The sequence below is a fragment of the Stegastes partitus genome, unplaced genomic scaffold (genome assembly GCF_000690725.1).
Source record: "Stegastes partitus isolate 25-593 unplaced genomic scaffold, Stegastes_partitus-1.0.2 Scaffold7, whole genome shotgun sequence".
NCBI classification, from domain to species: Eukaryota; Metazoa; Chordata; class Actinopteri; family Pomacentridae; genus Stegastes; species Stegastes partitus.
Genome location: NW_007577738.1, coordinates 1,364,661 through 1,379,784, shown reverse-complemented (window position 1 = coordinate 1,379,784; position 15,124 = coordinate 1,364,661). Strand labels below are relative to the sequence as shown.

Below are 15,124 nucleotides of genomic sequence, written 5' to 3'. Positions count from 1 at the left end.
GCACGAGCCTCTTGTGACATTTGACCTGAATGGATGCTGCACTGTCAACATTGAAATCCAGTGAGCGTGCCATCAAAAGGCAAGTCACAAGAAAACTTGTCTAGACTTTGCGTGCTTACCCGCTCTCCCTAAGAGTACTTCCTTAAGTAAAGCAGAGTGCTGGAGAGTGGAAGGAATGTAGATAAAATGGGCACAATTTCCATATCATAAGCATTGGCTTATTGTTTCAGGATGTCCTTGTGCTGCTTGTCAGATCTGATCTGTTTGCATGCTGGACCTTAAGTTGATAAGGGCGAGGTGCATTTCAAATAAAAAAGGGCTGTCTGCAGAAGGAAAGCTCATATTATCTGCAAGTATCACAGCATGCAAAGGTACAGAGTCAGTTGCTGCACCACAAACAAGATGCTACTAATGTTTAGGTGGCTTACTGACAAAACTTGTTAGATTTTTGTCAGTGTGATTGAACTGGAGATGTAGCAGCTTCAAACAAAAACAAAGCATGTGAGGCACATTTTCCATCATTCCACTATTAATCTGCTGCACACAGTGGCATACAACGTGACATAATTGCTGCAGGAGATGAAAGGATTCCACAAACTGTAAATATGCATTATCACTAAAGAGTGACGGATCAATTTTGTTAATATTTTTACTTCTGCTGTTGGACCACACAACAAAAATACTGTAATATTTAAGAGTTATTTTTATTACAGTGCCCTGTATGAAACCAATTCATTATTACTATTTTCTAATATTCTGAAAGGTGCAATTTATATTGATACTTTTAGATATAATGTTGAAGGCAGTACTTGTGCTTATAACTGACATTTTCATGTTTTATTACTACATTCACTTATGCAACAGATATGTATATTTCTTCCACCATTGATCAAACAAATGAAACTCAACAAGGACCTTTTATTATTATAAAAAAAAGATTAAAAACCATTTAAGATTTATGATGACCCAGATGCTGTATTTCCATGGATGTGAAAGGATTATTGAAGTATTTGATGCCCAGACCTCATGTTTGCTCTGCAAGTCTGCATACTTGCTCGCGGTTGTCATTATCAGAGCCCGCAGAGCAGAGCAGAGCAGAGCAGCTGTCCTGTTTACCATGAACTTTACTATGCACTACACAGTGTAAGGCCCAACACATGAGATTGTTCAACGAAAAATTCCTTTTTATTTATTAAAGTAAATTATGAAATAAAGGTGTATTTCATTACTTCACAGGTATCTTTTTTCTTTTTACAAAATTACACATAAAAACATTTCTGATCATAGTCGTTGATTTTTGTTACCTACAATATACAGCATACTGTATGTCACAAGATCCTCCATGTAGTGTTGTAAAGGTGTCAGTCACGCTTTGATGCAGAGCATGGCATCCAGGAGGTTGTCTGTGTGTCTGATCTGCTTTGTGATGAAACCGTGGCTCTTCAAAAGCCGACTGTATTCTGTCGCGCTCCTCTGTTTCCCCTCGCTCATGCTGAGGGCCTGCAGCAGCCCACGACTCGGGCCGCCTCTGTCTTCGTCCAGAAAGATCTCGCTTAGCAGGAGTCCGCAGCCTGACAGTGTGATGTACATGCAGACACACAACTTTAGAGAACGGCGGCAGTTCTGTGCCCCCTTATCTCCTTGCATCATATCACTTCAGGCAAAGAATAAAGCGTTGCATAATGAACTTGGCATTTTGGCTTGACTTTGAACTTGCCAAGTTTGCGCGAGGCGCTGTTTTACATTTTGCAACAGCTAAATCTTTTTCGGGGCCTAAATGAGTTGAAGACTGACATAACTGACAGCAGTGGTTCTCAGTCTAGTCTCATTGAGGCCTAAGGGTCTGCAAGTTTTCAATTAAACCAAACTAAGCTGCTGTTGATTTTACCCATTTTTGTCACGACATAAAAGTAAGCAGACAAAAAACCTTAACTGGCAAACAATTGATAACATCATACTCAGTAGATATAAATAATGTACGTTTATGTAATGTTTTGCATAATTATGTTAGCATTCAATGTTCTGTCAAAATATACACCGTAATTTCCGGACTATAAGCCGCTACTTTTTTCACACGCTTTGAACACCGCAGCTTAAAGAAAGATGCAGCTAATTTAAGGATTTCTATGAATTTGCCTCGAGACGAAAAGTGACATTGAGAGCGACCACAGAGAGACAGAGGAAATGTGTGACGAATTAATTCTGAGGCTGTTCAATTCCAACACTGAAGAAGACGACTTTTGTGGTTTTAGCGCGCAGGAGGAAGATGAAGATAGCGATCAATGACTTTTCCTGGTAGGCTACTGTATGTATTTATTTTTTTAACCAGTTGTGTTACAGGCACTGTTTGGAAAAAAAACATTTACGGGACGTATTTGTGCATTAAAAAAAGAAAAACCTTTCTGTGTAACATCTTTCTGTGTAAATATGTTACAAAGTGGACACCTGTGGCTTATAGATGTCTTTTTTTTTTTCTTTTTAAAGTTTGCGGGTGCAGCTTATATTCAGGTGTGCTCAATAGTCTGAAAATTACAGAAGTAAAAAGATGGAAAGACTACTGCAGCTTGAAGCTTTTACCTGGTTTGCTTGCTTCCACGATCTTACTCAACAGAATGTGCAGTTTCTCATCTGGCAAGTCATGAAGAATTCTCGCTAGGATGTACAAGTCCGCTTTGGGCAGTTCATCTTGAAAAAAGTCACCTGTTCATACAGCAATGAAAAAGCCACCATTTTTGTCACAGAGTGAGTGTATATAACAATAAGCTAAGTACAATCATCATTAAACTTTTAACCATTAAACATAACGGTCATACTAGTATTTTTTAGCATCGCTAAGCATTGACAACTGACCTGCTACAAATGATACCCTGCTGTCTGTGTGCAACGGCTGGAAATGTTCTTTCAGCTCAACAACAGCAGGCAAGTCGAACACTGTCACAGACATTCCAGGATGGGCTTTGGTAAACTCACAGGCCATGGCACCAGTACATCCTAGAAACACAAAAAGATGAGTTGAAAAATCCAAAGTTTTATTTTTTAGAAAAACAACAAATGATTTTTGCATTATTTTCTTACCTCCGAGGTCACAGGCTGTTTTAAACCTGGAGAGGTCAAAAGCTGTTGCTATGGTTTTTCCTGCGACTTTAGCAACGCTGTGCATTGCATTCATGAATCTCAGTTTGGCTTCTGGACTGTTGTGGAAAGCACCCTTTAAATAGAGGCAAATGATATATAGATTGGTAACACAGTCTTAATATCATTTTATGCACACTGTATAAATTTGATACTGAACTTGAAAATTATCACCTGAAGCATATCCTTGGTTCTGTTGCTGAAGGCCCTTTCACGCTGACTGTGTCCCTCCTGCACAGCACTCTCGAGGTGGGAGAAAAGAGGCCACAGTGTTTCATTACAGTGCTGGATGTATCCATGCAGGGAAAAACAAGCATCTGCCCGCAAAAGGCGTGTGGCCAGATCTGAATTCTCGTACGCTGGTGATAGTGATAAAGAAACACGTGAGGGTTGTACGCCTGCTCTAGATGGTATAAAAAAAAAGTGATTTATTAGCAAAGCTGAGTGCTGACTAACTTCTCTCTTTGCACTTCAACAGTCCCAGAGACACACAGGCTTCCAGCAGACACTCAGTCCCCTTCACAGAGGCTTTGATCTCCTGGGCCACCTGCGCTGCATCCAGCCCAGGCATGCGGTGCAGCAGGTCGAACACACACAACTTGGATGCCGTAAAAAGTGCCTGGAACATGTTGGGAAAGGCAGAAAGTACGCAGAAGCAAAGTGCGATTTGTGATAATAGACAATGAAAAGTAAAATATTTTGTCTGGTTCTTGTGACTGATCAAGATACACATGCAGAGTGACAACACGGTTTAGTTTCTGGTCTCAAAAGAGTGCAACATTTCCTGTGTTTCACTGCGGATACATACCGGGGCATTATCCAATATATTACAGGTCTGAATAGGCTGGTTAAGATACTAAAAGAAATAGTTCAACATTTTGAGAAATGGAATGATTCACTTTTTGCCTTGAAGAGTTAGACGAGAAGATCAATACAAATCTCTCTCTCAAATATAAACAATCACCTCTTAAGCTGTGCACTGGACTTTGCATGATTGCACGAGCTTCAGAGTGGCTTGTTCATATTTGAGCAAGCAGCTCTTAAGCTTTGCACTGGAGTTTGCATGATTGCATGGTCTTTTTGGTGGTGCTCTAGTTTCGTTCCACGGTCCACAACCATGAGCTGCAGACTCTAAATGAGCCACGCAGATGTGAATGTGGGCATAAGTGGCTGCATGTTTATATGTGTCACCCAAGGATGTATACCACCTCTCATCCAATGTCAGCAAACAGACTTTAGAAATTAGTATTTCTTCTGATTTCACAACAATTTTACTTTTACTATATGAGCTTAAAAAAATAATTTAACTGTAATTGTTTCATGAGCAAAAGTGCTTGTCAACTCTTAGAATTTAAAGAACTCATTAAGCCTTAATTGACTCATTCGGACTTGTAAGTTGATGATTTCTACAGCACGAAAACATCTTTGTGAAAGGGCAGTTGAAAGGAACTGTTAAAGTCAAGACAAGATCAGAAAGAAAGCTTTCATAAAGCACTGCATGTCTGCTGAGCAGAAAGGCAAAGCAAAAGCTCCTCTAAGAATGCCAAAATGCTGCAGGAAGGTTCAGTTGACACAGGAGTGGTGGGGCACCATCCTACTCTGCAGGGCAGCTTGTACAAAAAGGATCTACATGGAAAACTCATCATAAAAACCTTATCTGACAATTCATCACAAAGACCAGTGTCGTAAGCAAAGCAAAATCTGGATTAACTAGAGACACATTGGAAACAAGATAAAATTCAAACTGAGTTCTTTGATGGCAAAAGTTTATCTGGACATAAACAGGAGCATCACTTGATCAAAAGAAGAACTTGCATGGGTGTTAAGCATGGGTGTGTAAATGTATTCTTGGTGATGTGTCGGGCACAAGAAACACTATAAAGACAGCTAAAAGAATGGATTCAAGCAAACATCAATCTTTTTGCCACATGGGTTGTATTTACTTCTGCTCAACTGTGTAATCTGTTCAAACGTCTGCACGTAGCTGTTTGTCTCAACTGTTTAATCATCAGAAGTCTTGTGGTCTCCCAGTGCCACAAAATAGCACAGACTGCAACTGAGCAAGAAACAGTGCAGCACGTAATCCCTTGTGATGGTTGGTTTTACACTCATTCTAGAACGGTAAAACAGGATATGCATTGTGATAATTTTAGTAGTGGTGATTGATATAACTGTGGGTGAGGTGGTTGATATACGGTAAATCAGGCGAGAGTGAGTGCATTTCCCAAAGATGAAAGGCTCTTTTAAGCTGAGCTACATGTTTGATTACATTACATCTTACAGAAGTCAACTCGTCAGCTAACGGACCTTAAGAGTTAAAATTTGATGGTAAAAAGTCATCACATAGAGCCTAAATACACAGACACAAATTACCTTTGAGGCCTTGAATCCATCCAACAGTTCACTGATTCGCTCCAAGTCTTCTTTTTTAGGTTGACTGTCTTCATTTTCTGTCACACTGCGGTCAATCAGCTGCCCACTGTTTGTTATCAGTGGCAACGGTGTGTTATCAGAGTCCTGGAGCTTGGCCTCATTGCCATCTGTATGTTTAGACAAACTGTTGACCAGTGCCCCAGAACTCTGACTACTCTTACTACCTTTCCTTTTCACCTACAAGAGAAGATTGTTTTGAATAAAAATAGCAAACAGGTAAAAGATTTTGCTCAAACAGTGAGAAGAACAAACCTTATGGACTGGACTGGCTGACGGGCTGCTATAGGTTTGGTTTGTTTGACTGGCAGAGGGGCTGCTGGGTCTGGGAACGGAAGAGGAACCATGTACAAGTACTGAAGGAGCATGAGTGCCGTTGAGACTCAGATGGGCCGAGTCACTTTCCTTGTCTGAAGAGGGAGTACAGTGGTTGTAAATAAGGCTTAGCTGTTTGCAGAAGTGGTTGAGGGGGAAACCCACAACATTGAGGAAGTCTCCGTGGACGTACTCCACCAGCATGCCACCCAGAGCCTGAATACCATAGCCGCCTGCCTTGTCCCTGACACACACAGACAGAAAAATGTCATTTATACAGCAGCATGTGGACTGAATACAACACTTACTACACATGTAATTCTTCAAATACACACTTGCTGACTCCAGTTGAATTTTTTTGTCTGCGCTGACATGTCATATCGGACAAGGCAAACACAGCCAGAACAAAACTCAGGCATCAAAGTCCAAAAAGCAACAAGTTCATGAAGCTCTCAACCAGTTAAATGACCTCCATTGATCGAATGCTCAGCAAGAGTAATCAATAGCTTTTACATATGTGAAAGTTCAAATGTTCACACTTACATGGGTTCACCACTATTGATGTACTCCCACAGCATGTCCTCTGAGAGATCAGCAAATTTCACCTTTGTTTCTTCGTAGAACTCTATCAACTGATAATCCACTTCTTCATCTGGGGAGCAGGAAAGTTTAGAAGTGAAATATATCTACTGATGGAAAAACTGCATTTGGCCCACAAAAACACGATATATATAGATATATCTTTGCAAATGGCTTAAAATTGTACAACACTGTGCATTTCTTCGCATAAAAAAAATGAATTACCTAAGAGAAGCTTCAATGTTCTGATATGGACTTCTTTTTTTTTTTTTTACAGAAAGTCTGCATGTTACTGAGTTATGACTTACTTTCTTTCTCGTGGCAGAGGACAATAGCTACACCAGTGTAGACACTGTGCTCTTTACCACTCAAGCTGGAAGAGAAAAACAATGACAGAGGAGAGAAAGTAAACAAGATCCTATCTGTTTCTTTGTTTCAAATGTTAATTTTGAAGCCATGTAAACAATACTGACCTTGACAGCATCCTGTAAGCATCATGTTTGTCCACTGGCTTTTCTAGAATCATGCCATCCACAGTCTATGGACATAAAAAAAAGTGAGTGAATAATAAAAAAAACAACACCACATAAAGCATACACTGCAGGCAGCAAGCAAAGACTGCAATGCTCTCTTAATCTTACCACAATTGTGTCTGCTCCAATTACTATGTCTGGAGTCTTCAGGTGTTTCTAACACAAATAAAGACACGATATGTTTGTTAATGTCACTTTTCTAGTCAATTTATACTGTGGGTTATATAAAAAGTAGCTGAACTCACAATGGGCATCCTCCTGGCCACCTCCAGGGCCTTCTGCTTGGCTGTCTCAACAGCATACTCATGAGGTGCTTTAAAAAGGCTCTTATCGAGGGTTTCTTTAAACCAGGATGGAACAACCTCAAAGCGCAAACCCTGATATGTAGAAGACCACAAACCAAAAATGAAACTGCCACCATTACTCTCACCAAGTCTGATATCGCTGTTATCACACATGCCAGTGCATTAATCATTCATTGAGCCTGGGGTTTCTTAACTTTTGTGTTGCCACTGATCTTTTAAAAATAATCAACAATTCTTTGAATACATTAAGAGTGTGAGGTACTCTCTTTAAGGTGAAAGTATAGACTATGTGCAATAGAGTCTTTCCTACCATGAGCAATAGAGAGACTTAACTTGAACCTCGTCATTACTTTGAATTCCACGTAGCTACCAGCACTACAGCTAAACAGCTCACTCTTCTAATGTTTTATGCTTTTGTTTGTTCGTGTTTCTTGATTTTCTCAGTGTACATTTGATTTCTTGCTGTGCCTAAATCTGATTTGTATATGTTTTGTGTCCTTACACCTATAGCCCTCTGTATACATGCAAACATCTAAGTCAATGTGCATATCCAAATGTATAATCATGTAAATACACTTTGACCTAGCTTCATGTACCTGTACAAAATAAATACATAAGTCTGGACCCACAGAAACTCTCTTACCACATCTCATTCCCTTTTCCATACCTTTGCAAACATGCTTTTATTATTTCATGTGACCAAAATAAAGAGTTTCTTATTATGCATCTTATTTTTTTTTTCAGAATTGCAAGCCCAATAACTCACTTAGGACAAAAAATAAATAAATACAAAATCCTGAACTGAGCTGAAGTGATCTGAAATCACCTTATATAGTTATTGCTTTATGAAACTGATACCACACCTACTACTGATTTCACACTTAGAGTCATGGGCAAGAAAAGAGTGAAAATGTTTTAAACCAACTCATACATAAATCTTTGCAACTGTATGTGTTTACAATCAACTTATATTCTATCACCTTGATAAGGACAACACGTACCACATTGCGGAGAATCTCCAATCTTCTGGGAGAAGCACTGGCCAGCACAACCAGTTTGCCAGCAAGCTTGGAGATGACTGGGTTCAGCACCATGGTGGCCTTCTCGTCTGACAAAGTGAACAGAGTTAAACATTACAGATGTGGCCTCATTTATGTCAGCAGAAAGGAATCAGGTGGGTGCAGATGTTCATAGTGGACAGGTCAATATAGTGCTGACACTAATAATCACCTAAATGATCCACATAACATCAGCTCTGATAATCAATCAAGGAAATGTCTTTAATCAAGGAAAACTGCTAACATTCCCTGTTTCTAGATCTTTTAAATTTGCAGCTTGTCTATGATTTATATCATTAAACATCTGTAGAATTTGAACTCAACAACTAGATTTAAGGTGCCATTTTGGGGTCTGGGATTTTAAAATAACATTTTATGGACTAAATTAATCTGTAGCCATAAAAATCTATAGTTGCAGCCCAAAGTCAGCACTTTTCATACAGACATAATAATGCATTCAAAGAAGACAATGAGTTGCCGTGAGTACTGCAGAGAAAGTCCACATATTTTAATGCCATTGGTAAGCAACTTAACACTTAAAGACAATAACAAAAAGACACAATAACACCTGTGAACGTAGCCATAGATAGCCACATAACGTTACACAACACGAATGGTTTAAACATATAGGAATATGACACAAAATTCAACGCAGATAACTTACAACTGTGCAGTCCTGCTTGTTAACTCAGTGCTAGCAACAGCAGCTCATAGCAGCTAACTTGTCCTGTTCATTGTATTTCCTACAACTGCAAGTGCACGAACCGTCACAGTAACGTTTTGTTTGCGAGTTCATCCCAAAAAGGAAGACGGTTTAGCAAATACAAGTAAGTTTTAAAGATGTTTCATTGTGTTACAATAGTTAGAAAATCAGTAGCTTCATCTCTTACCTGCACAAGTCTGGAAACTGACAGCGCTTGCTGCCTGCGAGGACGACCGGCGTGACGGCGCTTACGTGATGACGTCTAAAAAGTAGGCGGGTCCAAAGTAGAACACTTGTTTTGTTCTATTATTGTTCACACTGCCACTATTAATGACAATAATGATGGATTTATTTTTGCAATACAGGAAAATTGTGACAATGAAAATAAGAACAAGTGAAAGAGGTAATGACAAATATATTCATAATAACAGTACAGACATTTTTACAGATATACAGTCGTTCTCAAATGTATTCATACCCTAGGAAAAAAACAGCTGTCACTGAAATAAGTTGAAAATGACAAAAGTAATAATTAATGACAATTTAATGAAACTCATGACATTGCCTTTGAATTGTGGTTCAACAGATATATATATATATATATATATATATATAAACAAACAAACAAACAAGCAAACAAGGCAATCACTGCAATCAAGTGTTTTCTGTAACTCTCAATCAGACTTCTGCCCCTGTTGACAGGTATTTAGATTTTGTCCCACTGCTCATCCTCAAAGTGCTCTAATTTGTCCGGGACAGTTTTTTTATTTTTTATTTTTAATTTACTTATTTTTTCTAATTGTTCTTTTAGACCACAATTCAAAAGCAATATCTTATTTCACTAAATTTTAATTTAGCCAATTTTTTATTTATTATTACTTTTTTTTTTTTTTAGGTTTTAGTTATTTGAGTGACTATTGTGAATTGTGCCTTTTCTTTAATGGAAGGGTGTGAATTAATATGAGGATGACTGTATGTACACAGATCATTTCAAAAATGTTAAAATATGTTCACACTTTTTTAACAGTTTATTTACATTTGTGAATGCTATATATTTTGCAAAAAAAAAGTAGAAATGAAAAAAAAGAGACTTGTCGAAGACATTAAAATATACTGGGATTAAATGTTGTTGTTTTTTTTCTCATTCATTAAAAGGCCACATTGTACAAGAATAACTAAAAAAGAGACATAGCTGCTGTCCATATACAGTTGTAAAAAAAAATCTGATGTAAAATGATTTTAAAATTGGACACAATAAGTGATGTTGCAAGACGTTGACACATTTTAGTCAACTCTTAACAAACACTTTCTCCTCCACACTTCCTTTCTCAAGTCTTTTCTCACTGTCTCCCCTTCTCACTCTCTTTATGTGGTCGCTTTAGAATCAAAGATGTTGCTGTGTTCTCTGTCCTGACCTTCGAAAGCTCAGTGTGCAGAGTACAAACTCTCTTTATGCTCCAGCTTCATTGAGTCTGCGCTACTCAGGCTATGCAGATTCATTATCGCTCTCACCTTTTGTCTGAAATCCTTGGAAGCAAAGTAATAAATGAACGGATCGAGACAGCTATTCAGGCAGCTGAAACAGAGAGACAGTTTGTAGGCCATGTAGAGAGACTTCTTATAGAAGAGTCTCAGCACAGAGTGAGCAAACAGGAGGATGTTGTTGGGGGCAAAGCAGACCGTGAAGACCAGGAGGACAATGAAGGCCAGTCGTATTGCTCTAGATTTCTGGGCTGTCTTGGAATCCCTGGCCAGTTTGCGTATGACTCTGACGTAGCAGAATGTTGTGACACAGAAGGGGACGAGGAAGAGGAAAAACACCATACTGAAGAGGAAGGCCGCCCAGGCTGAAGTGGATGGAAGCATATTAGCCTTCAGCATGTCAAAGCATGTGGTAATCTCGAGTTCAGGAACATCAAAGGTCAGGTCTGTGGTCATCAGTGGGTACAGAACAGCCAGGACCAAACCCCACATCAGTAGGCAGCCGATGACAGCGATAGACTTCCTCCCTCTGGTCTCTCTGAACATCATCGGCCTGACGATGCCCAGGTAGCGGTCAATACTGATGGCCATCATTGTAAGGATGGAGCAGTACATATTGGTGTAGAAAACCAGGGTCAGGAGACTGTAAGTGGATACACAGTGGAAGAGAGTTTAATTTAATTAACGGTTAAAGCAAAGTAAACATTACAGTGAAAGTTTGATAACTAGAGAGAGATGAGAAGATGATTCGACTCTGATGTGTCCATATAGTATGAGGCTGCGATGGGAGGCCAGGTAACTTAACACAAAGACTGGAAACAGGTGAAAACAGCTTATCTTATTTTGAATGGAAATGTGAAAATGACCACTTATGATTTCATAGGAGGAAAATGTGCCAAACTACTGCTGTCACCATGAAGCTTCCAGGCAAGCAGTGGAAACAAAATCATCAAAATCACTGGTGAAAAAAAAAGTCACTCACTCAAATTTCTTAGCAGAATAAATAAATATGACATGTTTACAGTGAGTTTAAGAGGCATATTTTGTTACAAATGGATAGCCTGTATTTCCTCCTGCTTATCCTGAATCCATAATTCAACATCATCCTGCAATCATCAAGAATACCTGCACATGCTTGGCCCCAGTTTCCAGTTATATCCCTGGAGCTGGTAGGAGATCTGAAAGGGCAGGGCAGTCCCAAGAGCCAAGTCAGTGAGGGTAAGATTAATCATGAAGATGATGGAAGGGGTCTTGGGGGAGGTACGAAAGACGAGGAGCCACATGGACAGGCCGTTGCCAATCAGGTTAATGGCAGTGACGAGCATGTAGATCACAGAGATGGCAATGCTGGTGTTTACATCCTGGAAAAGGGCCAGTGTGGCGTTGTCTAGCTTGATGCTGCTAGAATTCCTTGTCATGTTTGCGTAGGAATGGCCTCTCATCACCTGTAATCCAGGATTTAACAAAAAGGGTTATGGAAGACAGTTTAATTTTTGCATAAGATACTCGTGGGAAAGTAGAAATATTCTTTAAATCTCAGTTCACACGTTTTTGTTAGTTCCTTCTGTAGTATTTCCATGAAAAAGCAAAAAAAAAAAACATCAGGTATCACAAACCACAAGACATAAAAAAAAAACCTAGATCCCTGACGAAGGTGATGCATGCAATCTTTACTTTTACTGCATGTGCAAAACTCAGTGATCACAAGGTGTGAAGCAGACACTAGCATCATATCAGGACATCTATCACACTGTATTGTTGCTTGCGTGCGAACAGCACATGTGTCGGGTGGAGTTTTCACACAGGAAAAGGACACGCTTGATTTGTGGTGAAGTGGCAACTGCCATTCTTGTTGGCTCACATAGAGTGTAAACAGGTAAAAGTGTGTTAGAAAATTCAAAACTGCAACTGAAGACCATCTGAATAATAGGAAGTGAAACAACACTGAATTTCATCTTTGTCCTGCCAGAAGATGGTTAACAGTTCAGCACAGGAGCACAAACACTTTCTCCTTCGTATGTGGTGAGTATGAGGTTTTGGTGGATGGCGTTACCTCACACCAGACAGTCCTTGAATCTTTGTAATCGTCCTTTCAGGTTACACAATGGAAAAGACACTATTACTGCAACAGTGACAGTCATAGTACAGAGTTACGTTTCTTTCTTCTAAAAAGTGTAAGTAGCTTGTTATTTTTATTTATTTCCCCCCTTTTGTTACCTGACATTTTTTGTTGCATTACTGTTGAGGGACAAAACTTTTTGAAAGCATAGAAAATTATACAATAATTTAAAAATAATAAAAAGCTTTTTTTTTTTTTTTTTTACATAATGCATGCTTACTCAACTTTGATCTAAGGCAGGTGTGTAGTTCTTCTGGCACTGTGTTTGTGTTTATGTGTTTAAAAAAAACAAAAAAGCAAAAAAAAAAAACAACTATTGTCTGTTGCCAACATCTAATGGGCAAATCATGGCAAGTCTTTCATTTTACTTGTGGTATTAAGTCACCTAGCAAAGCAGCAAATGTTGATAAAGCACGCATCTATCCAAGAAAATAATACTTAACAATACAGTGTTAAACAGATGACACGTGGAGCAGTTTAAACCCATTTCAAGGGAAATTCCAACACTGGGAAAACACAATAATCACCATAAAGACCTAAACTTTAAGAAAAGTCAGTTGAGAACTCACCTTTGTGAACACAGAGGTAGACAAGGCTAGAGGCTGGCAGGCATGTGATTGTCAGTTGTAGATGGAGGTACAGATATTGTGAAGAAGGAAATGAGGTTTGAGCTTGTTACAGTCTCAGAAAGAGAGAGGGAGGAAATGAACCATGTGACAATCTTCATCCTACCAACTGCTTTAACGGCCTTCTGTTAGATTCAGTCTTGGAAATGAGTCGAAAGACTCAAGTCTAAGCGTCCACGTTCCCCACATGCTGACACCAGGGAGATCATACACAATTACTCACCATCACCTGTATGGTTTTCTCTTTCCTCTGTGGGTGGCTCATGAATTATCTCTACAATAAAAAGCTGTCTACAATATCTACAACTACGTATATGTTAAAAAAATGGCCACATTGTGTGATTGAGTGCTACAAAAAGCTTTTTGTAACTAGAATAGAAATGTAAATTTAAAAAAGCCTCAAATCTCTGCAATTGAAAGACAGTTTTGGGAGTTCCCAAAGTGTCATAGGGTACTAGTTTCACTTTTATTGTTAGCAGTCGCATCATAAATGTGAGTGAAACTGGAAAATGAGCAAGAGATTTGTCGCAAAGGCATATCTGGGACATCATGTAGGTAAACGTAAACCATTCATACGCAACCGAAACTGAATTAGAGCACAAAGAATGAAGGTTATAAATCATTTCTTAACCGGAAAGAGGTCTGTGATATCACTACCTGTACATGCCTCCCATCTTCCACAGCACACGTGTAAACATAAACACGTGCGCAAATACAAACAACTGTATGAAAGGGGTGTTCTTAAAGTGAAGTGAGAATGAAGATGTCAACGTGTCCACGAGACCCAGCGTATGTCAGTGTGTGTGTTCTCATGCTGCTGGTTTCCTGTTGATTGTGCTAGTTCTGCTTTATCTGGGTGAAAGTGTGACAAACGTACTGCGATGGCTATTATGATTAATCGAACCAAGAGCATTTAGTGAACTCTTTGCATCATGCACAACAACTACAAACATCTGCACCAACATGCCACAAGCCTGACAGTCTCACTGTGATCTCAACCAACAATTAAAAAGTAGAGTTTTAACCTTGTATAATTTCCTATCAGTATCACTCATGAAGCAGCTAGGCACACCCATTAAGATACCACTGTGTCGTCCTGCACTGAATAACTGACTCATTTGTGGGCAAACACCGCCTCACCCAAACTGTTACTCAGCTTCCACAGTTACTGAAACACTTGCTGAGGTACTTCTCATGGAAGAAGAGCTTTATTGTCTCACAACTTTAGGGGAAAAACACAGAATAATACAAGAGGTATTACAGACAACTGTTGGGTGACGTGCAAAAACAATATAAGGCTTGTTAAACTGACTGTATTCATTATTTTTGTTTTTTGTTGTTTTTAGTTATGTTTAGTTGACAGCATTAATATAAAACCATGCAAACAGCATAGAAAATATTATTTTTTCTTGCCCCCAACTTGTATCACACTTTGCAATTGTACATTTTGTTTCTAGGAAATGCTTTATAGAAACATAGAGAATGTGTTCTTCCTGGCTCATGGGTGTATTCATGTACAAAGCTTGGCTCACAAAACATCCTACCCCTGTGTATGACACTTTAGGATAAGGTAAACCAAATGTATTAAGACACATAATTAAAACATGTTGACATGAAACACCGGCCTCATAATCAATCATTACTCTTCTCCTCACTCGCACTCACAACATTTCATCTCTTACATTTTTATTTTTTTTACATCCACCATCTGTAAGTTCTACTTAAACTATTTTCTGCTTCAATAAAATCTATAGGATCATTAAAAACATCCAAGTTCAGCAGACTCTAACAAAAAGGCTTTAAAAAAATCTCTTGTAGAGGATGAGGTCATGTTTTTACCAA

General features: G+C 38.9%; 2 protein-coding genes across 2 annotated transcripts; both read right to left on the bottom strand.

Annotated features, from left to right (window-relative positions):
• Nucleotides 1–898: 898 nt before the first annotated feature.
• asmtl (acetylserotonin O-methyltransferase-like) lies at nt 899–9,694 on the bottom strand. The gene is made up of 15 exons (XM_008282339.1): nt 9,243–9,694; nt 8,296–8,402; nt 7,235–7,366; nt 7,098–7,145; nt 6,930–6,994; nt 6,765–6,829; nt 6,421–6,529; nt 5,818–6,121; nt 5,506–5,742; nt 3,589–3,751; nt 3,307–3,491; nt 3,076–3,208; nt 2,851–2,991; nt 2,578–2,700; nt 899–1,571 (listed from the first exon to the last, which is right to left on the bottom strand). The coding sequence occupies exons 2-15, from the start codon at nt 8,386–8,388 to the stop codon at nt 1,366–1,368; spliced, it is 2,004 nt and encodes a 667-aa protein (XP_008280561.1). The 5' UTR covers nt 8,389–8,402; nt 9,243–9,694; the 3' UTR covers nt 899–1,365.
• Nucleotides 9,695–10,078: 384 nt separating this feature from the next.
• p2ry8 (P2Y receptor family member 8) lies at nt 10,079–13,310 on the bottom strand. Its single transcript, XM_008282326.1, has 3 exons — nt 13,226–13,310; nt 11,663–11,982; nt 10,079–11,180 (listed from the first exon to the last, which is right to left on the bottom strand). Exons 2-3 carry the CDS (start codon nt 11,977–11,979, stop codon nt 10,481–10,483), a joined length of 1,017 nt encoding a protein of 338 aa, XP_008280548.1. The 5' UTR covers nt 11,980–11,982; nt 13,226–13,310; the 3' UTR covers nt 10,079–10,480.
• Between the last annotated feature and the right edge of the window lie 1,814 nt (nt 13,311–15,124).